Here is a 15,582-nt window from a genome sequence, read left to right as displayed (position 1 = left end):
TTCTATTATCTCTTCGAACAACAAGTAATCGTCGTCCGTTACGGACGATCGGCTTGTGTAAACAATCCCTCCCAGCGCAAAATCACGAACCGTGACACAGAGTGACAGTCCTTACCAACTCTCATCTTCTCTCTCTCTCTCTCTCTCTCTCGCTCTCTCCAGGCTGTCGATCTTTGAAGTGCCTCCAAAGTCAACATTACGACAACGGACAAATATGCACAGCCCTGTCACCGGGGGCCTGCCCCAAACCGACTGTTACTAAAAACGGAAGAACGCTTACCACTCAATCATACGGAGTTGGCACACGCCACTGACACTGCCGGTGAAGAAAGTCCTTGAAGAGTGCGGCGTGAAAGGGATTGGTGTGGCGGGGAAATGCCGCCTTCTCTCCCTCTGTCAACACTTGCCTTTGTACAACGATTGTGCTCCAAGAAGGCAACATTTGTGAAGTGTCAACGGAAAGTGACACCAAACAGGGCGAAGCAACGGCGAATGAGGAGTGTAAAGTTGTGTGGAAGTACGTTTTACCAGGAGCTTGATGTTGGGTTTTATTGCTCTGCTCTGCACAAAGCCCCTCCAGGCGTGAACCAAGATCTTGGTGCGGATAATGATGATGATGATGATGATGATGATGCATCGTAAATCGATTGCTGTCCCGTCTCAACAAATTATCACCCTGCAATGCGTGTAATCGGCGCAACCACGAGCACTACGAGCCCCACCACGCTCCGTTCCAGCTTCCGAGCACGATAACTTGTAGAAATCCGGTTCCTAGGGGACCGTCCCGGACCGTCAAGACACACCAGCCACCATCCTGGCCACTGCCAGTGGAAGAGGATTCAAATCAAGATAAATGTTAAAATAATCGCCAACAAGCATGAAATCGATGAGGTACTCCACTTCTACTTCAAATACTCCAGCCGAACATCCCCGTGGCCGATCTTCCAACATCGTCTGCATCGTCGTCGTCAGTGGGTTGAACGAGTCACATACGATTAGTGGCGCATGCGAGGGTTATGCTAATTCCCCCAGCAGCAGCAGCAGCAGCAGCAACAGCAGGAGCAACATCAACAGCACCATTACACATCTGCTTTGCGTTCTGCTGATGTCGACCGGTTGCCAGCAGCTTGGTTCGCTCCTCACCAACACCAGCGACCGACACAGAGACACAGCAAGATGCGGCAGCGTGCCGCAGAACTTCAGAATCAATAAAATCAGCGATCTGAAAATTGGATAAGTAAGCGAAACCGCGGTACTCCACCGTTTCAACCTGCACCAGCAAGAACGAAAACCATCGGGCAATCTAAATGCAAACAGACAGCTTAACACGCTTCCATGGGTTAGCTGGTTGGCTGGTTGGCCCACACAGGACATGCACCTTACATTCTTAACTTCCGGCAACCAACAGAACGGGCACTACCTGGGAGTTTTTTTTGTCTACTCCTCGCTGTAACCCATCACACAGGTCATTTAAAAAGTGTCAAAAGCAATCAACAGAACCGGGGAAAGCATTTATGGAACGAATGCAGGTGGCTCGTTGGGTGGTCTGCAGTCAGTTGTCCACCACATGGAAGGTAACCAAACGAAACGAAATGGAATGTGATATGAAAGTATATTTAGAGTCCATAATAGAGCTGAGCGCTTATGCAGCATGGCAGCACGTTTATTGAAATGTCGTGCAATGAATCCAGCAACAAGGGTTCCATAAATTTTCGGTAACTTTTCTGGCGACATTCGCTTCCCAGTGCAGTAGGCGAGCAACGATTCTGCTCCCGTTGCTATTGTTTCAAATAACGTTGCAATATCTGAGTAGGCCTAGTTGGTGTTTTTCAGTGTCAAACGAGTGAGTGCACAGCGTTCGTCGAAGAGAAGTGAAAGGTGAATCGCAATAGTTTAAATTAAACACTCTCGCCCACCGGTTTCTAGGTTCTTATTTGATGTACACTAAACTGTCGTCTTTGTCGAAAGTCTTCGCAAGCAGGTGCCAGTTCTCAGTAAACTATTTGCGTGAATTTTGCTTCCAAACGATAGGAGGATCATAGCACCCTACGCTTCCTTCAAGGCTCATTTCTGTTAAGCCGCAAGCGAAACCACGAATCTGTTTTGGTGGAAGCAACCGGAGGGAAAAGGAATGTTAAGTGCCGAACAAGCTTTTTGTCAGTGAACGCGAAACGCCCGGACCTGTTACACCGCATTAGCAAGGTAAACGGTACATACGAAACAAACAAATGGCCAACCATTTAATCTGCTTATCTCCGTCAAACAAGTACCGGCCCCCGGGCCCATTTAATTACTTGATCGGATCAATTTTTATGATGCACGACTTCTGGTGCAAAACCGTACAAAACGGCACCCCGCGCTACACTTCCTGTTCGATGGGGATTATGTTGTTAAAATTCCTTACTATGCACACAATCCATTAAATGCCGCGGGCCTCACCTTTCGCGTGGAACTATCGCGTTTGCTCCGGAAGGGAGGCCCCCCGAAGCCCCGGCATCCTGCTGTGAGTTTAATTATTTTCTTATCGATCCATGCGGTTCGCTGTCGCTGGCAGAGGTGGTTGAGTACACACCACGGACCAGAAGGAACCAGAACGGTCAGGCTATAAATTTGTATTCCCAAACGTGCCAGCCTCCCGGTTTTCTGCAAACGGAACGGAACGCACCTTGCCATGGTCACCGGAGAGAGAGAGAGAGAAAGGAAAGCCGATTAGTTCGTCTGGTGTGGTGGTGGTGGTGTTGTCGGATTAGTGTGAGCCGGTCGGCCGGGACGCAACAGTTGGTTTGGGGCGTTCCTATCCGGACAGCAATGTTTCGCAGGCAACCACCATTAAACGGATGAGTCCTCGATGCCGGCTCGGTTAATACTCGCCCGGATCTCCTGATAGCGAAAAACCTGGGATGAGCCACCCGACCGCCCGCTCGCTCGCCCGCTATGACCGCTTCACTTCGATGGTACTTAAGAGATTTTCATCGAAGATATTCCTTGTAACACCATTTACGCGTTGTAATGGAACCCGGGCCGTGAGAGTGATAAAGTGATTACAGCCGATTGCCGATAGCCAAGTTTGTTCATTATGTCGGTTGTCGTTGCTGCGGCCAGGTGAACGCTGCTCCTCTTGTGCTATCAGCTGTGGTTAAGCCACATTGGGTGGGCTGAGATTCCTGGTGAGTTCGATAACATTTTAACTACCGTGAAGCGCGCGGAAATTACATTTTCGAAACAATTTCCAACAAACTGCCTTTATGCCTGCGCCATACTTCACTTGAAGGTACCACAGTATGAACCCAACGGTTTTGATGGTTCCGTCGACTCCTGCGACATTTGTGAATATTCTCGTGACACGAAACGAAGAGTAGCATACCGGAAAGTGGCGAGGCCAATGTACGCCACTCTTTTACCGTCGTCTTCTTTTGGAGCGCACATTTTTTTATATGCAAAGCGAGCAGCATAAGCAGCGTAACGTCTCAACTGGCTTCCGAGAACGCTTTAGAACGGCACGCCGCAGACAGTTAGTCAGACCGTAGCGTAGCCCGGAAGGTGTCGTACCCCAAAATGCATGCAAATTGCTTCATTTGCTTGCTCACAGTCGTTTGCAGACGCGTTCGCTGCTCACTGTCTGTGCAGCCAGAGCCAGGCCACCAAAACTAGCAACTCCATCGCATCGCATCGCATTCGCTGCCAAGTGGAAAGAACGCGGTACGGCGCTTGGTGCCGGTTGCTTATTATAGCGAGCGTCAAGTGGTGAATCGTTTCGATTTGATCTACCTCCTTCAAACTACTGCCCGTGGATCGTATCGCAACCTTCAGCGGCGCATCGGCAGCAGCGCACGTGGTGAACGGTAAACGGGTTACCGGTTGACAGTTTAATCCGGTTGACGGGAAGGGGGGGGGGGGGGAGGATGCCGTGTCAACGATACCATCACCTACCGAGTGGAGGCCTGCACTGCCGGTGAATTTCAATTATGGGAGCCAAAATGGTGTCTCCGTGGAGTGGAAAGTAAAGGCAACAGCAACATTGTATGCGCCCGATTGTCTCTTAAAACAGGCGCCTTGTGTTCTACTGTTCACAGCATTTCTCCGTAAGAAACGTTTCTACCACTAATAAAAATGCTCGCGCTTTGCTGTCGGTTTTGCTTTTCTCTTTTTCTTCATTTTTTTTCTAAAATTTAAACATTACTTTCTTTTATGTCATTTGCAGAATCTGTGGATGGTTCAGATTGTGATGGAGTGACGGTATAGACATTGATTTCGAAACACTATTGGCCTGAGTGAGTAAATTTGCTTTTAGTTTACATTTTTCCCTTTTAATTACATCCTTAAGAACAGAGTAGTTGCATTTTATATCGATTTAATAGTTAAAACAGCATTTCATTATGCTTTTCTCCATATTTTTATCCTATTTATCATGCTTTCTTTAACATTATTGGGATCTGTTCTTCAACATTTTTATATACAGAGATTAAATCATCTTTGAAGATAGTGGTTTTGAATATTTGAATATTCGCCTTTATTTAATCAACAGCAAAAGCCCTCCCTTCGTAAAGCTTTAGGCATCTGTCCAGGCACTGGTTGCAGGAGGGAGCATAAATCCCTCCAACAGCAACTCTGCTAGACACCCCCTGGCTCGAGGCAGCAAAAAGTACGGAAGCAAAAATCAATTAACCACCCCGTGACTACCCACCGATTACATTATTGTTCCGGGTTTCCATGCCTCCAAAAAACCGTCACCAAAAACCTCCGAATGACATCACATCAGCCCCCTTTCCACTACCGCTACAAGCTTTGCCCATGCCAACGTACCAATGGCCAGCGTATCGACGTCCGTCGAAGAGAATGGGGGAACGTATGTAAAAACCAGCAGGAACAGTTAATTGTTTCCCGGTGTTCCCGTTTCGGCTAGCGCTCACTGCTCCGGCACCGGCAAACCGTTGGCGTTAACTGGACTGTGACATTTCATTACCGTTTGGCGCCAACTTCCGGGAAACATATTCCCGGCTTCGAGCGTTCCGGGGGTTCTTTTCGGCGTCATCTTTTCGACAGGTTCTACACGAAACTCGGACACTTCAGGCTTGGAAGTTCCGTGAATCACCTGGCCCGGCTTCACCATCGTAGCAAGCCATTTGCGACACCCACCCCGTTGGTGGGTCCTTTGGTCAGTTTTGTGGCGTGAAAGTGGCATCCCATCAAACGACCATTTTCACCTGCTATCCGTGTGAAGCGACAGTTTTTTTTGTGCTGTTCCTGGCCCCGTTATAAGAAACAATTGTTGCGGTGGGTGGTCCAACGAACCAAAGCACCACCACAGGACACTCTTGCTACTTCTGTCTCGCTCTCCGGGTTGTGCACAGACCGGACCAGTCGGAGTGATTTCCGGTCCTTCATCATCACGATTGATGGCGTAACGAAGGCCACTAGCCACTGATAAGCAATTTTAATTGGTTCTAGCTGTTGCGCTCCGTTCCATCCGACGACTTCCGGCCGGATACGTCGCGCCCGGTAATGGGGACTCCGTATGGCAAAAAAAAACTAGGTTAAGTGACTTTTTATGGCACTCTTAAACGAATTTCTGGCGATGGTGGTTACCACATTTCCACCATTTTCGGTTGAATTTTTGGGGACCATTTGGCGACGGAATTACGCAGTATTTGTGTGTTTGGGTGAGTGTGGGGAATCTTTATGGATGGCTCGTAAATTTTCACTCAACGTTACACTCCCTCTCGCGGAATGCTTCACGCGTTCGACTGGCGTAGCCACATAGTTTCTGATAACTAATCGCCGTTATCGTTCCTCCGAACTGCCAGTCCCAGTGTTCTGGCACCGTGTTTTTGGGGAATCTGTTCTGACGTGGAGCGTAGGGGTGAACTTTTAGTTCCAGTGGCGCCAGTCTGGTTATGGCACACATGGTTAGTGTTGTTATTAGGGCGCTACGATTGAGTTTTAGGGGAACAGAGAAAGAGGGATAAATGGTTCAGCCTGTACCAAGAATCTGCGATGGATCTTAGGCCATCTAGGTTTATTATTTTACGCCGTCATTTTGAGTGACTAAGATACACTGCATACGTTCTAACTAAACGCCAAAATAGTTGCCATGACAAGTATTCACGTGTAGAAAATAGTACAATCTAAGAAATGCCAAATTCTTAAAAAATCATCCATATCCTAATTGAATCAAATTGTGCACCAGTGTGAATTCGGTGATTCGTTGATCGTAAAAAAAGGTTTCTCCCACCAGCTCTACCGAGCGTACCTAACATTATAAATTGCTGGTCTCATTAATCATACGACCTCGTTTGCAGATGAATCCCCCAATCGTTTATCGAATTACCGTTCGCTGCTAAGGCGTCGCGGCGTTGCTGAGACGTAAATAGCAACCGATTTACTGCATCCAATGCAATTATCTGATCCTTTCCATGCGGCTAGTTCGTTCGTTCGTTCGTTTACTGTTTTCCATCAAAAGTCCACCTCCATTCTTTCGCTCTCTCTCCCTCTCGCACTGCACCAAAATTCGTCACTGCAAGAACAGTGTTTTTGTTCTTGCATCGATGTCTTTGACGTGCAAAAACCGGTGCTTCTAAATTTGCCGCAACGAAATCCCACGAATCAACGGTTTCGGTGGCTACCACCAGTTGTTTGCCACCATCCATGCGGTCTTCGCCTCCCTCCCGATGCCATTCCGAACACAATCTCTATAAATTATTCCGTCTAGACAAAATCAATTCTGGGCAAGACAGTGGCAGACTCGCGGTAGGGCAGGGAGTGACGTTTGCGTGTCCTTAGCGGCCGGTCTCGACGCAGTGCCGAAACGCATCGTAAGGTTACTGGTACAAGCACACACAGCAACACAAACAGAACCACCACAACACCGAGTATCCGATTGGTAGGTCAATGATAATGTCGATAACACGATGCAAACCACCAGGACTCGAAAGGATGAACTGGATTCTGCCGCCGAGCCGAGAAGCATAATGAATAACCGACAGGAGGCGAAGTGCGAACGATGAGCGACTTGCAAGTTCTGCTTGAAGGCGCCTCCAGCAGCATGTCTGCTAAACTTGCTCGTACGTCAATTACAAGTCATCAGCTTGTACGTTCGATCAACAACCTCGTTGCGATGTGAGCAGTTTCGAGCGATCGATCCTTTCCAACCCTCCGTCGAAAGTGTTTGCTAATCTTCTGACGACGAGGCACCGTTTGCTAAATCTGTTTAATGTGCCGCGTGGGAGTCAGTCAGTCTGGAATCACTGGAAAAACTTCACATCCAGCAGCTTCCAGCACAGCTTCATGCCACGTTGTAAGCTGTACCGCTCTTGTTGAGACGAGATTGTCTTCCTTCGTCTTCGTCAAAATCACAAGATGGTATGTGTCTGTATATGGTGGATTATTGATCTGACACCTTGCTGACGGCAGCGTACGAAACGCGAAGTGTGACCGAATGTCTCCATCGGTAGGTACGTACGTAGAAGTGGATGTCAAAACGATGCCACTACGCGCCAGTGACGGCAAACCCAGGTAGGTAACTGCCTACTAAGCAGACGGTAAACTTACCTCATAAAAGTAAAAGGAATTTATCTCCTCGCCGCGCGTGCCATTCTCATCGGCCACTGCATTCGTGGCCATCAGGATTGCCAGCCCGAAGCCACTGGTTGCGGAGGGCGCTAAAAGGACCTGTAAATGTTTACGACTCCATTCAGTGAGCGAGCTGCCTCTCGGAACAGTAGACCTCAGTCCCTAGCCCAGGGACGGAGCAGCACGGAGGATACTACTACCTGCGATAATGCTGGTGTAATGTTCATGACATCGTTCGCACCGTTCGTGGCGCCGATGTCCCGGAATGCCGGCTCCGTTGGCTGGACCGCGTCCGCCCTTATCTCCCCCGCGCCGTGGTCACTCCAGTGGTGGCGTGATTCAAATTCTTTATCGATCCGCGACGTCACCCGTCGCGGTGTCGGTGTGCCGTTGTATGCCCACCGAGTGTCTAGTTCTGCTTTATCACTTCCGGTCTTTGGTACGAATCTTAGATCGACAAATGGTTGCTCGCTGCTCGTGCTGGCCGATCTTTTGTAGCGAACCAAATTGCCACGCTGGGTGCTGCAAGGAGGAGGCGATCCGTTGGCCAACGCTTTCGACAACTCGATTCCACAAACGTTTGCGTACGCAACGAACAGCAGGTGGTGCTGGTGGTGGTGATGATGGTGAGTAATGGTGGCAACGGTAGCTGCGGATGTCGTCGGCTGGAGTGTCGTTGGTTCTGCACCGCCGAACGGCTCATAGTACGGCTCCGCATTGCACTGGGCGGACAGATGACGCAGGGAGGCCCAAATGAGAATGGACAGCATGTTGGGGCGCGTCGATGCCCACCAATCGACATCTCCAGCTGGCCACTGGTCGTCGTCGTCCCGTCGTCTACGCTGCTTTACGCTCTCGCACCACAATACATTGGATCTGCAGACGGAAGAAGAAGAAACATAACTTTAGATCGAAGCGACCGCAACATCCACCAGGCCCTGGAACAGAAATTCTTTATCGATCCGGTTCCGGTTTGGTCGGATTCCAAAAACTGGAATTCATAATGCTACCGCTACGAGCGGTCAGAACTTTTGCAGCAATCTTTGTTATTCTATTAGCTGCCGGGCAGCGGAGAGATGCTGGAATTCATTGCGAAATTTATTGCTTTGCAAAACAACCACCAACAGTCCAACCGAGAATAATTCGTCTTCTGCGAACGAATCCGTGACGCGCAAGAATTCGCGTTGCAATTTGTTTCGAATGCCGGATGACCACACGGAAAAACGGGGCGCCCTTCAGCACCGGCAGATACCACACTGGTGGTGGCGATTGTGGCATGTGCTACGGATGCAAGAATTTGGGCCACCGTACCACCGGAGGAGCGTGTGTTCTGTGCGTGAGTTATTTATGAGATTTCTGGTGTTTAATTCGAGTTCCTTGATTCGCTCGTTCGTAGACCGACGACGACCGAGGAAGAACAGCCTTGGAGTAATCCCAGGAACGGGAGCAAACATTCTGCCCCGCTGATGATCCTAAAAATGTTTTTCCTTCGTGTTTCCCCTAAACCCCTCCCCCCGTTGCCTCTCGATGCCCTTAGCCAAACAGTAGCTGGCGGATTTAGCAGGCTGGCTGGTGGGCTTAGGTTTTGCCTTACTTCGTTTTTTTGCCAGGCATCGAAGCTGTGGTTTATACGGTGAGTTTATACTCACAGGACCTCGCCACGGTCTAGCACGTTTGCCAAGTGTATTGGTCCCGGATCGTGCACATGCACAAACAACAAAAAAACGAACGAAGCAAACCACCATACTCACAGAAATGGCGCATTTTCGTACGGTTTCGTGCCCATCAAATCCATGATCCATGAAGTGTGAACGATGTCTGGTACGCCAAATGGCCTCACCGAATGGTGTTCCGTGGTGGTCTGCTGCAACATAAATCTCGCCGATTGCCTAGGAGTGACCGAAAACCATCGTACCTTGTGTAATCATAAATAAGATGAAAGATGGCGTAACAAGATCCAACATTTGCGCGAGTACCGCGCAATCCCGAGATTCACCGTCGCTGCTCCAATCGGTCGAGCAAATGCAAATCGATTCGTCTCTCGGTCGTGTACGTTTGATCGCGTCACCTATTGGCCGGCATTTGGACTTGCAAGCGATCGTGTACGGTATGGTAGAACGGAAAAGGTGACCCACCGGTTACCGGTCACAACACATAACGACGTAGCATCAAACGATGAGCGGAGCGGATTGTAATTGCGGCATAGTCCCCTCCGCTCATCGCCATTCAGCGCAGCGCAGTTAACGTGAACGAATCATGCTATTTCAATCCGCTGGGATATTGGAGTACTACACGGTTATTGCTTTCGATCTTGACCAATCGGTTTGAACCAGGAACGCAATGACCGTAAATAGATTCGCCAGCTGGAACCGGCAGGAAGCTTCTGTTGATCTTATGTCGGTCGATGCTCGATACTAGAATCCATGGCTTTCTGGAACAATCTAGGAAGACCGGGTTCTAAATGAGGTTTCTATTTCAAAATTAGAACTACCTGGAAAAGCTTTAGAAACTACAAACTTCACAAGCGGACAGAAACTTCATAGACCATCCGCTAACATTCGCCCTACGGCTGCAGTTCCCACATTCCCACGGCAAATACCCCGTCGCCGGCATTCAAATCTTAATTGAACATAATTCATCGTAGATTCGAAGCGCCGGCTGGCTTTCTCTTCCATCCGTTCCATTGAGCGATCCAACAATCCGCCGTTCCCGGTACGCTGGCGGCAATCACGCAGCAAATCAGGACACAAAGCGCTGCGCTGAATGTCGGGCAAGAATGTTACGCGCGCACCACATTTAGTGGCTGACAGTGGCCGGGTCGGGGAAGAATCGATCGTCCTCTCGAGCTTGCCGAGCGTTCCGAGCAGTTTCCGGCTGGTTTCGAGCTGAACGCTCAGGAAAGACAACGCGATGCGATGAGCGAAAGGAATTTGTGGGGCAGGCAGCACATTCTTTCGACGCTCGCGAGTTTACTTGCAGCAATTTTGCCGCTAAATTGCATACCATTACGCTAGCGCTGTTTCCTTTCTCTTCGGTATCGCTGCTTCCAAATGCTTCCAGCACACAAACATTCTAGTGGAGAGCGTCTCTCAGAAATCGCAATCTTCACAACATGATCGAAGGTTCAGAAGACGTAAACTTATCATCCGCACGAAGAGCGTTCCTAGGCGCACGCTCGTGACCGATAGTAGGTGTCAAACATTAACGACCGTGTTTCGCTGTCCAGCAAATAAATGGCCCATCTGTCCCGTGGCTGATGGACGAGAAGAGATGAAATGCAAACACGCTGCAACAGTTGCACACCGCTACACTGGTTTTTTTTGTTGTTGTGTTGTGGCCGCTGTTGTTGCCATGTGTCAGCAATTAATTGGCAAACGGACTGACGAGGACATGACGCCGGCCAGGACGGGAGCAAGTTGACCGTTTGACGAGCGTTTGCATTCCCTCCGACCGTCGCCGACTCTCACGCGCAAATCGCGACCATTAATGTCCGAATGCATCAACCACCAACCAGCCAGACGCCACCGGCGAACCGGCCAAGGAATTTCCTTCTTTCCATTACATTTCAATTAAAGTGCATCGGCCGCGGCTAGTCGGTTGCGCGAGCGTTGCGGGTGTACCCGTTCAACAGTTTCAAACGGGGAAACCACAACAACGGCAGTAGCATCAGCTACAGTTGCACTTGCTCCATTCCAAAACCCCCTGCCCCAACCACATCCTGGCGCGCTGGCGGTGCGCGAGATGAAACGGTTTCACTTTGAAGATTTGCTAATTGAATAATTAAATCACGCGTGCAGTGGAGTCGCCTAGGAGCGTTCCGTGGCCGGCGGTTAACGTTAACCGATTCCAACGAAACGAGCTCGCCACGGTGCGCTGCCTTTGGAATGCTGCCGCCCGATGACGCGACGAAAATGTGCGGTCAGTCGGCAGCGGTGCTGGTCTCGCTGCTCGCTGATTGGCGCCGGTACATAAAGTCCTAGTTACTAAGTTGTACTGACCGTAGAACAGGGACAGCTCATCTTCAGTGGAATGGAATTTACGGTGTAGCTTCGATAAATTCCGTTTAATTCAAAAAAATAGATTTTAATAAGTTGAAAGTCTCGTTGTCATTCAAAACTCGATTAAAATCCACACACGTCATGGGGAACGCTCTCGGCGAACCATATAACACCCTGAAGCAAAACAAACTCGCAATGTTTAGCAACAGTTGTGATTGCTCCCTGCGTTGAAAGACACCAGCAACATCAGCTGTACCACGTGTGTGCGAAACTCCATGCTGCGGTAAACAATCCGCAAATGGTACCCTCAGTCGATGGGCAGATTCTACATCATCGCCAACGCCACTACCATCATCCATCACTCGATCGGGTGCGATTCCTACATCCGCTACCCACGGTTCACAGCTGACAGTCTTGTTGATTCATATACTACTGCTCTACACTCTGCTCGGTCTGCATCGGTCCCCTCGAATCCCCTATGTTATTTTCGTGCCCAAGTACTCTCCACCGACCAACACTCCAAAGCAAAATCTAACCTCCACGCCACTCCGCAGGCCGCGAGCTGGCGCTGAAATTGGTCCAGAGTAAGCACAACGCGCCAGGGCAAAGGGACGGATATTGCAAAGTGTATAAACAACGGAGCTGAGAGTGCTGCGGATGATGGATTCACCGCTGCCGGCCATGAATCCCGGGCTCTTGCTTGCTTGTTACCAACCACTCACTGGCACTGGCACCGGGAGTTGGTTGGTCGCAGAAACCACCAAATGGATTCGAAGATTATTTCAAATGCCAACGCATTTATCAAATAAAATACGTTCTAATGAGCGCCCTCCGCCTATAGGGCTGGACTCCACCCCTCCTCTGGAGACGACGCCACTGCTCGTCATTTACTTCGACTCAAACGTAACGTAGCAGCTTCCTCGGTCCTCGGCTGGCCAAAGCAAATAAACAAGCAGTGGCGGAGCAGTGAGCGAGAAATTAGCTTCTACCCGTGACGAGCACTAGTAGCGAGCAACAGCATATGTGAGATTGGTACAAGGTGGTGATGAAGCGTCGCATAAATGGGATCCTGTTTGTCTAGAACTAAAAACAGCAATCCCCATGCATGCCATGGGTTCGTACACGTCAATTAGATTCCTCATTCCGGACGTTTCGAATGCTTGCGCGGGGAAGTTTATTAGTTTTGGCTAGCACAAATTGACAGTCGTCATCGTCGTCGATCGTCGAGCTGAATTGTGCAGAACGCCACTGGTTCACTGCTCCCATGCTCAGACGTTGATTGCCGGGAACGCATTTTAGAGACAAACAAAAAATCATATCCCACAAATGTCCTCTGTGTTGCAGATGATGGAAGTTGCCCTGGAAGTGCTCTTTTGTGCTATCCACTGCTGGTGGAGCTTAATAGGTCAGACAAGGTTCAGTAGAAGTCATTCCAAGCGTCGAGGGATTTTTTTGCGCGTCTGAAACCGGTCGTCATGTGTAACTGTAGTACTTGGAAAAGGCGGGAAATCTGTGGGAAAACCAACATGCACATATAGAACCTTAAGATCCTTCCAAAAAGTCACCGCCAAAGCATCCACGTAAGGCTGCCGTGATGTGAACCACACCTACCAGGAGAAAAACGCGAAAAACCCACGCCACCATGATGTCAATTTTGGGCGAAATCATTACTCACAAAACAATGGCTGTCATTTGCCGGGCGTCAGCGTTGCTCTGGCCTTCTGGGTTCGGTCGTTGGCTGATTATTTTTTCGCCATCAATTTGTCCACCGCGACTAGCCAGCTTTTTGTACGGGCATCGCACCATTTTCTACAATAGCGGGTGGAGCAGTGGCGGTTCGACAGCGCGAGCGACGGTGCACTGAAAAACTGGATGCAATTTGTCACTTCAAAGCTACCTGCTGCAGCTGCTGCTGCCACGACATAAAACAGAGCTGCCATAAACGGTTGCCCCCTGTCTACTATGCTTCTCGTCCATCTAGATCGATCTACTAATAATGGCCAATCTGCTAGCCAGAAATTTGCCCAACTATGCAGCTGGCTTGAGCAGTTTATAGAAATTATGAAACAAAAAGGATTCCTTTTTTGTTATACTCTACAGTTTTTGTAATAGGGCGAGAGGAATTTCGCTGAATCGAATAAACCACCGTTGCCATCAAAAGAGAGATGTACCTCATTCCCCAGTTGATGGGTTTTTGTGCAAACATAATTGTTTACAATAACGCTGTCGCTACTAAAAACCCATTGCCAGGTATGTTTGCACGTTCACTTAAATGTTGCTCCTAAAAAAAGCGGCGAATAAATCGTACTTTCCACCCATTAAACGACCTCCGCAATGCAATTAATTGCCCCAGCACCAACCGTTGTAATGCAGAAGTATACAACAGATAACTCAACCGACTCGCCCCGGGGCAACGTGTTCTGCTTAAAACAAATCAAATGCAATTCTTACTGACGTTCTACACCTTCCAAATACCTGCCTTGGCTTCTCCATCGCCACGGGTTTGTTTCAACGCACCGCGCCAGCAGCAACAGCAGCCACTTAGCACCGTTCGTCCCTTTTCGCACCACCACCACTCCGTCTCGACTTTGTATAAATACGAATGTCAGCGAGTGCAAATTGCAGCTAATTGATTAATGCGCAGCATCGTGGTGCCCCGGTGCAACGTTGTCCACCGTGCGGGTCCTGCGAAACATCGCCAGCGCAAATGTTCATGATCCCCCGTTACGTTTGCCCCGTTTTTCCGAACCGCATCTTCGGAAAAGCCGCTCCCTTCGTTTTTCTTTCAGCAACCGAACCGCGCTTTGTAGCATTCCGGTGGTGGTCGTAATGGCGACCGGTACGAGGAAATGGAGCAAAGCGACGCGAAGTGACAAATTAAATTGTCGGAACGAGGTTAAACAAAATCACCTTCGGCCATTTGTCTTCGGGTTGTTCGGGTCGGACCGGTGCACAGAGAAAGGGGGTGCATCAGCACACCGTCTCACGCTCTGCGCTTATCCAGCATGTGTTTTGTAATTTTAAACGCCTTTTTCATCTCCATTAATTCGCTCTCATTCCATTCGCCCTCTGTTGCTTTAATGACTAATGAAATGCTGCCACAAAGTGGAGCAGGGGGTGAGGAATCGCTCGGGAATAAGCATCAACATAGATTTTGCGAAATGATTTCAATTCCCTCTTCGGAATGGTCACCGCACCGCATGAGAGGGGCTGTGGCAAATGGCCCCATTGAATCCCAACTTTGCAATCTGTTCAAATCGGTTTTCCCAACCACTTGTATGCGCTCGTTAAAAGTTTACTTCCGTTCAAGTATGTGGGCGCAATGGCGAAAGTGGAGTCCTTTATGGCCCGGTACATCGTACATGCGCTCCCTGCACATCTAGAATCAATTGAGTACATTCTCGAGTAATCTCGGGTACTCTGGACGTTGATCCCATGCGGCACTATCCCGATCGCTAGGAATTTGTTTGGGAACTTATAGCACGGAAAACTCCAGCACGTTAACTACACAACCCATGAAGTGAATTGAACCTTAGTATTCGGATCTGTGTTTCTTCATTGGAATGTTCAAAATGTGTGTATTTGTGTCACATGGGACATTCCACAGGGCCATCTGCTTGTCCGTACTCATAAAACAGCTCTTGGAAAACCTCGATCCACTTGTCACGTTCTCATCTTTTTGCTCCAAACCCTTTTCTTCCGGACGTGCAGTTCGGTCTGCTGCCGAGGAATGCGATCCTATCCGACGATTTCGGGTGCACCGTTTAAGGACGAACGAGCGACGTACGTGGGTCCACAAATGTGGGACCAGGAAATGGGCGATCGAAACGCTTAACGCCCATTCGATTCGGCCATAAGGTCCGTCCCCGGGTTGGACCTTTTCTTATCGGCGGCCTAACCGAAGGGTGCGTTAACCGAACCGTCTCGATGCCGTCCATCAATTTTCAATCATCTCCAAAACGTTAGGAATCACTTCAACTGGAAGGCGTACGTACACGCATAGGCACGGTGATCC

General features: G+C 49.3%; 1 protein-coding gene across 1 annotated transcript in view; it reads right to left on the bottom strand.

Annotated features, from left to right (window-relative positions):
- LOC126580860 (cardioacceleratory peptide receptor-like) overlaps positions 1–15,582 on the bottom strand; it is a 52,844-nt gene that overhangs the window by 23,461 nt on the left and 13,801 nt on the right. The window contains exons 2-3 of the mRNA XM_050244157.1: positions 7,770–8,445; positions 7,549–7,668 (exon numbers count right to left, since the gene is read on the bottom strand). Coding sequence (XP_050100114.1) covers positions 7,549–7,668; positions 7,770–8,339 — 690 coding nt within the window. The 5' untranslated portion in view covers positions 8,340–8,445. The remainder of the gene's footprint in view (positions 1–7,548; positions 7,669–7,769; positions 8,446–15,582) is intronic.

This window comes from Anopheles aquasalis, chromosome 2 (genome assembly GCF_943734665.1).
Source record: "Anopheles aquasalis chromosome 2, idAnoAquaMG_Q_19, whole genome shotgun sequence".
In the NCBI taxonomy this organism is placed as follows: domain Eukaryota; kingdom Metazoa; phylum Arthropoda; class Insecta; order Diptera; family Culicidae; genus Anopheles; species Anopheles aquasalis.
This window is presented reverse-complemented; position numbering and strand designations above follow the sequence as displayed.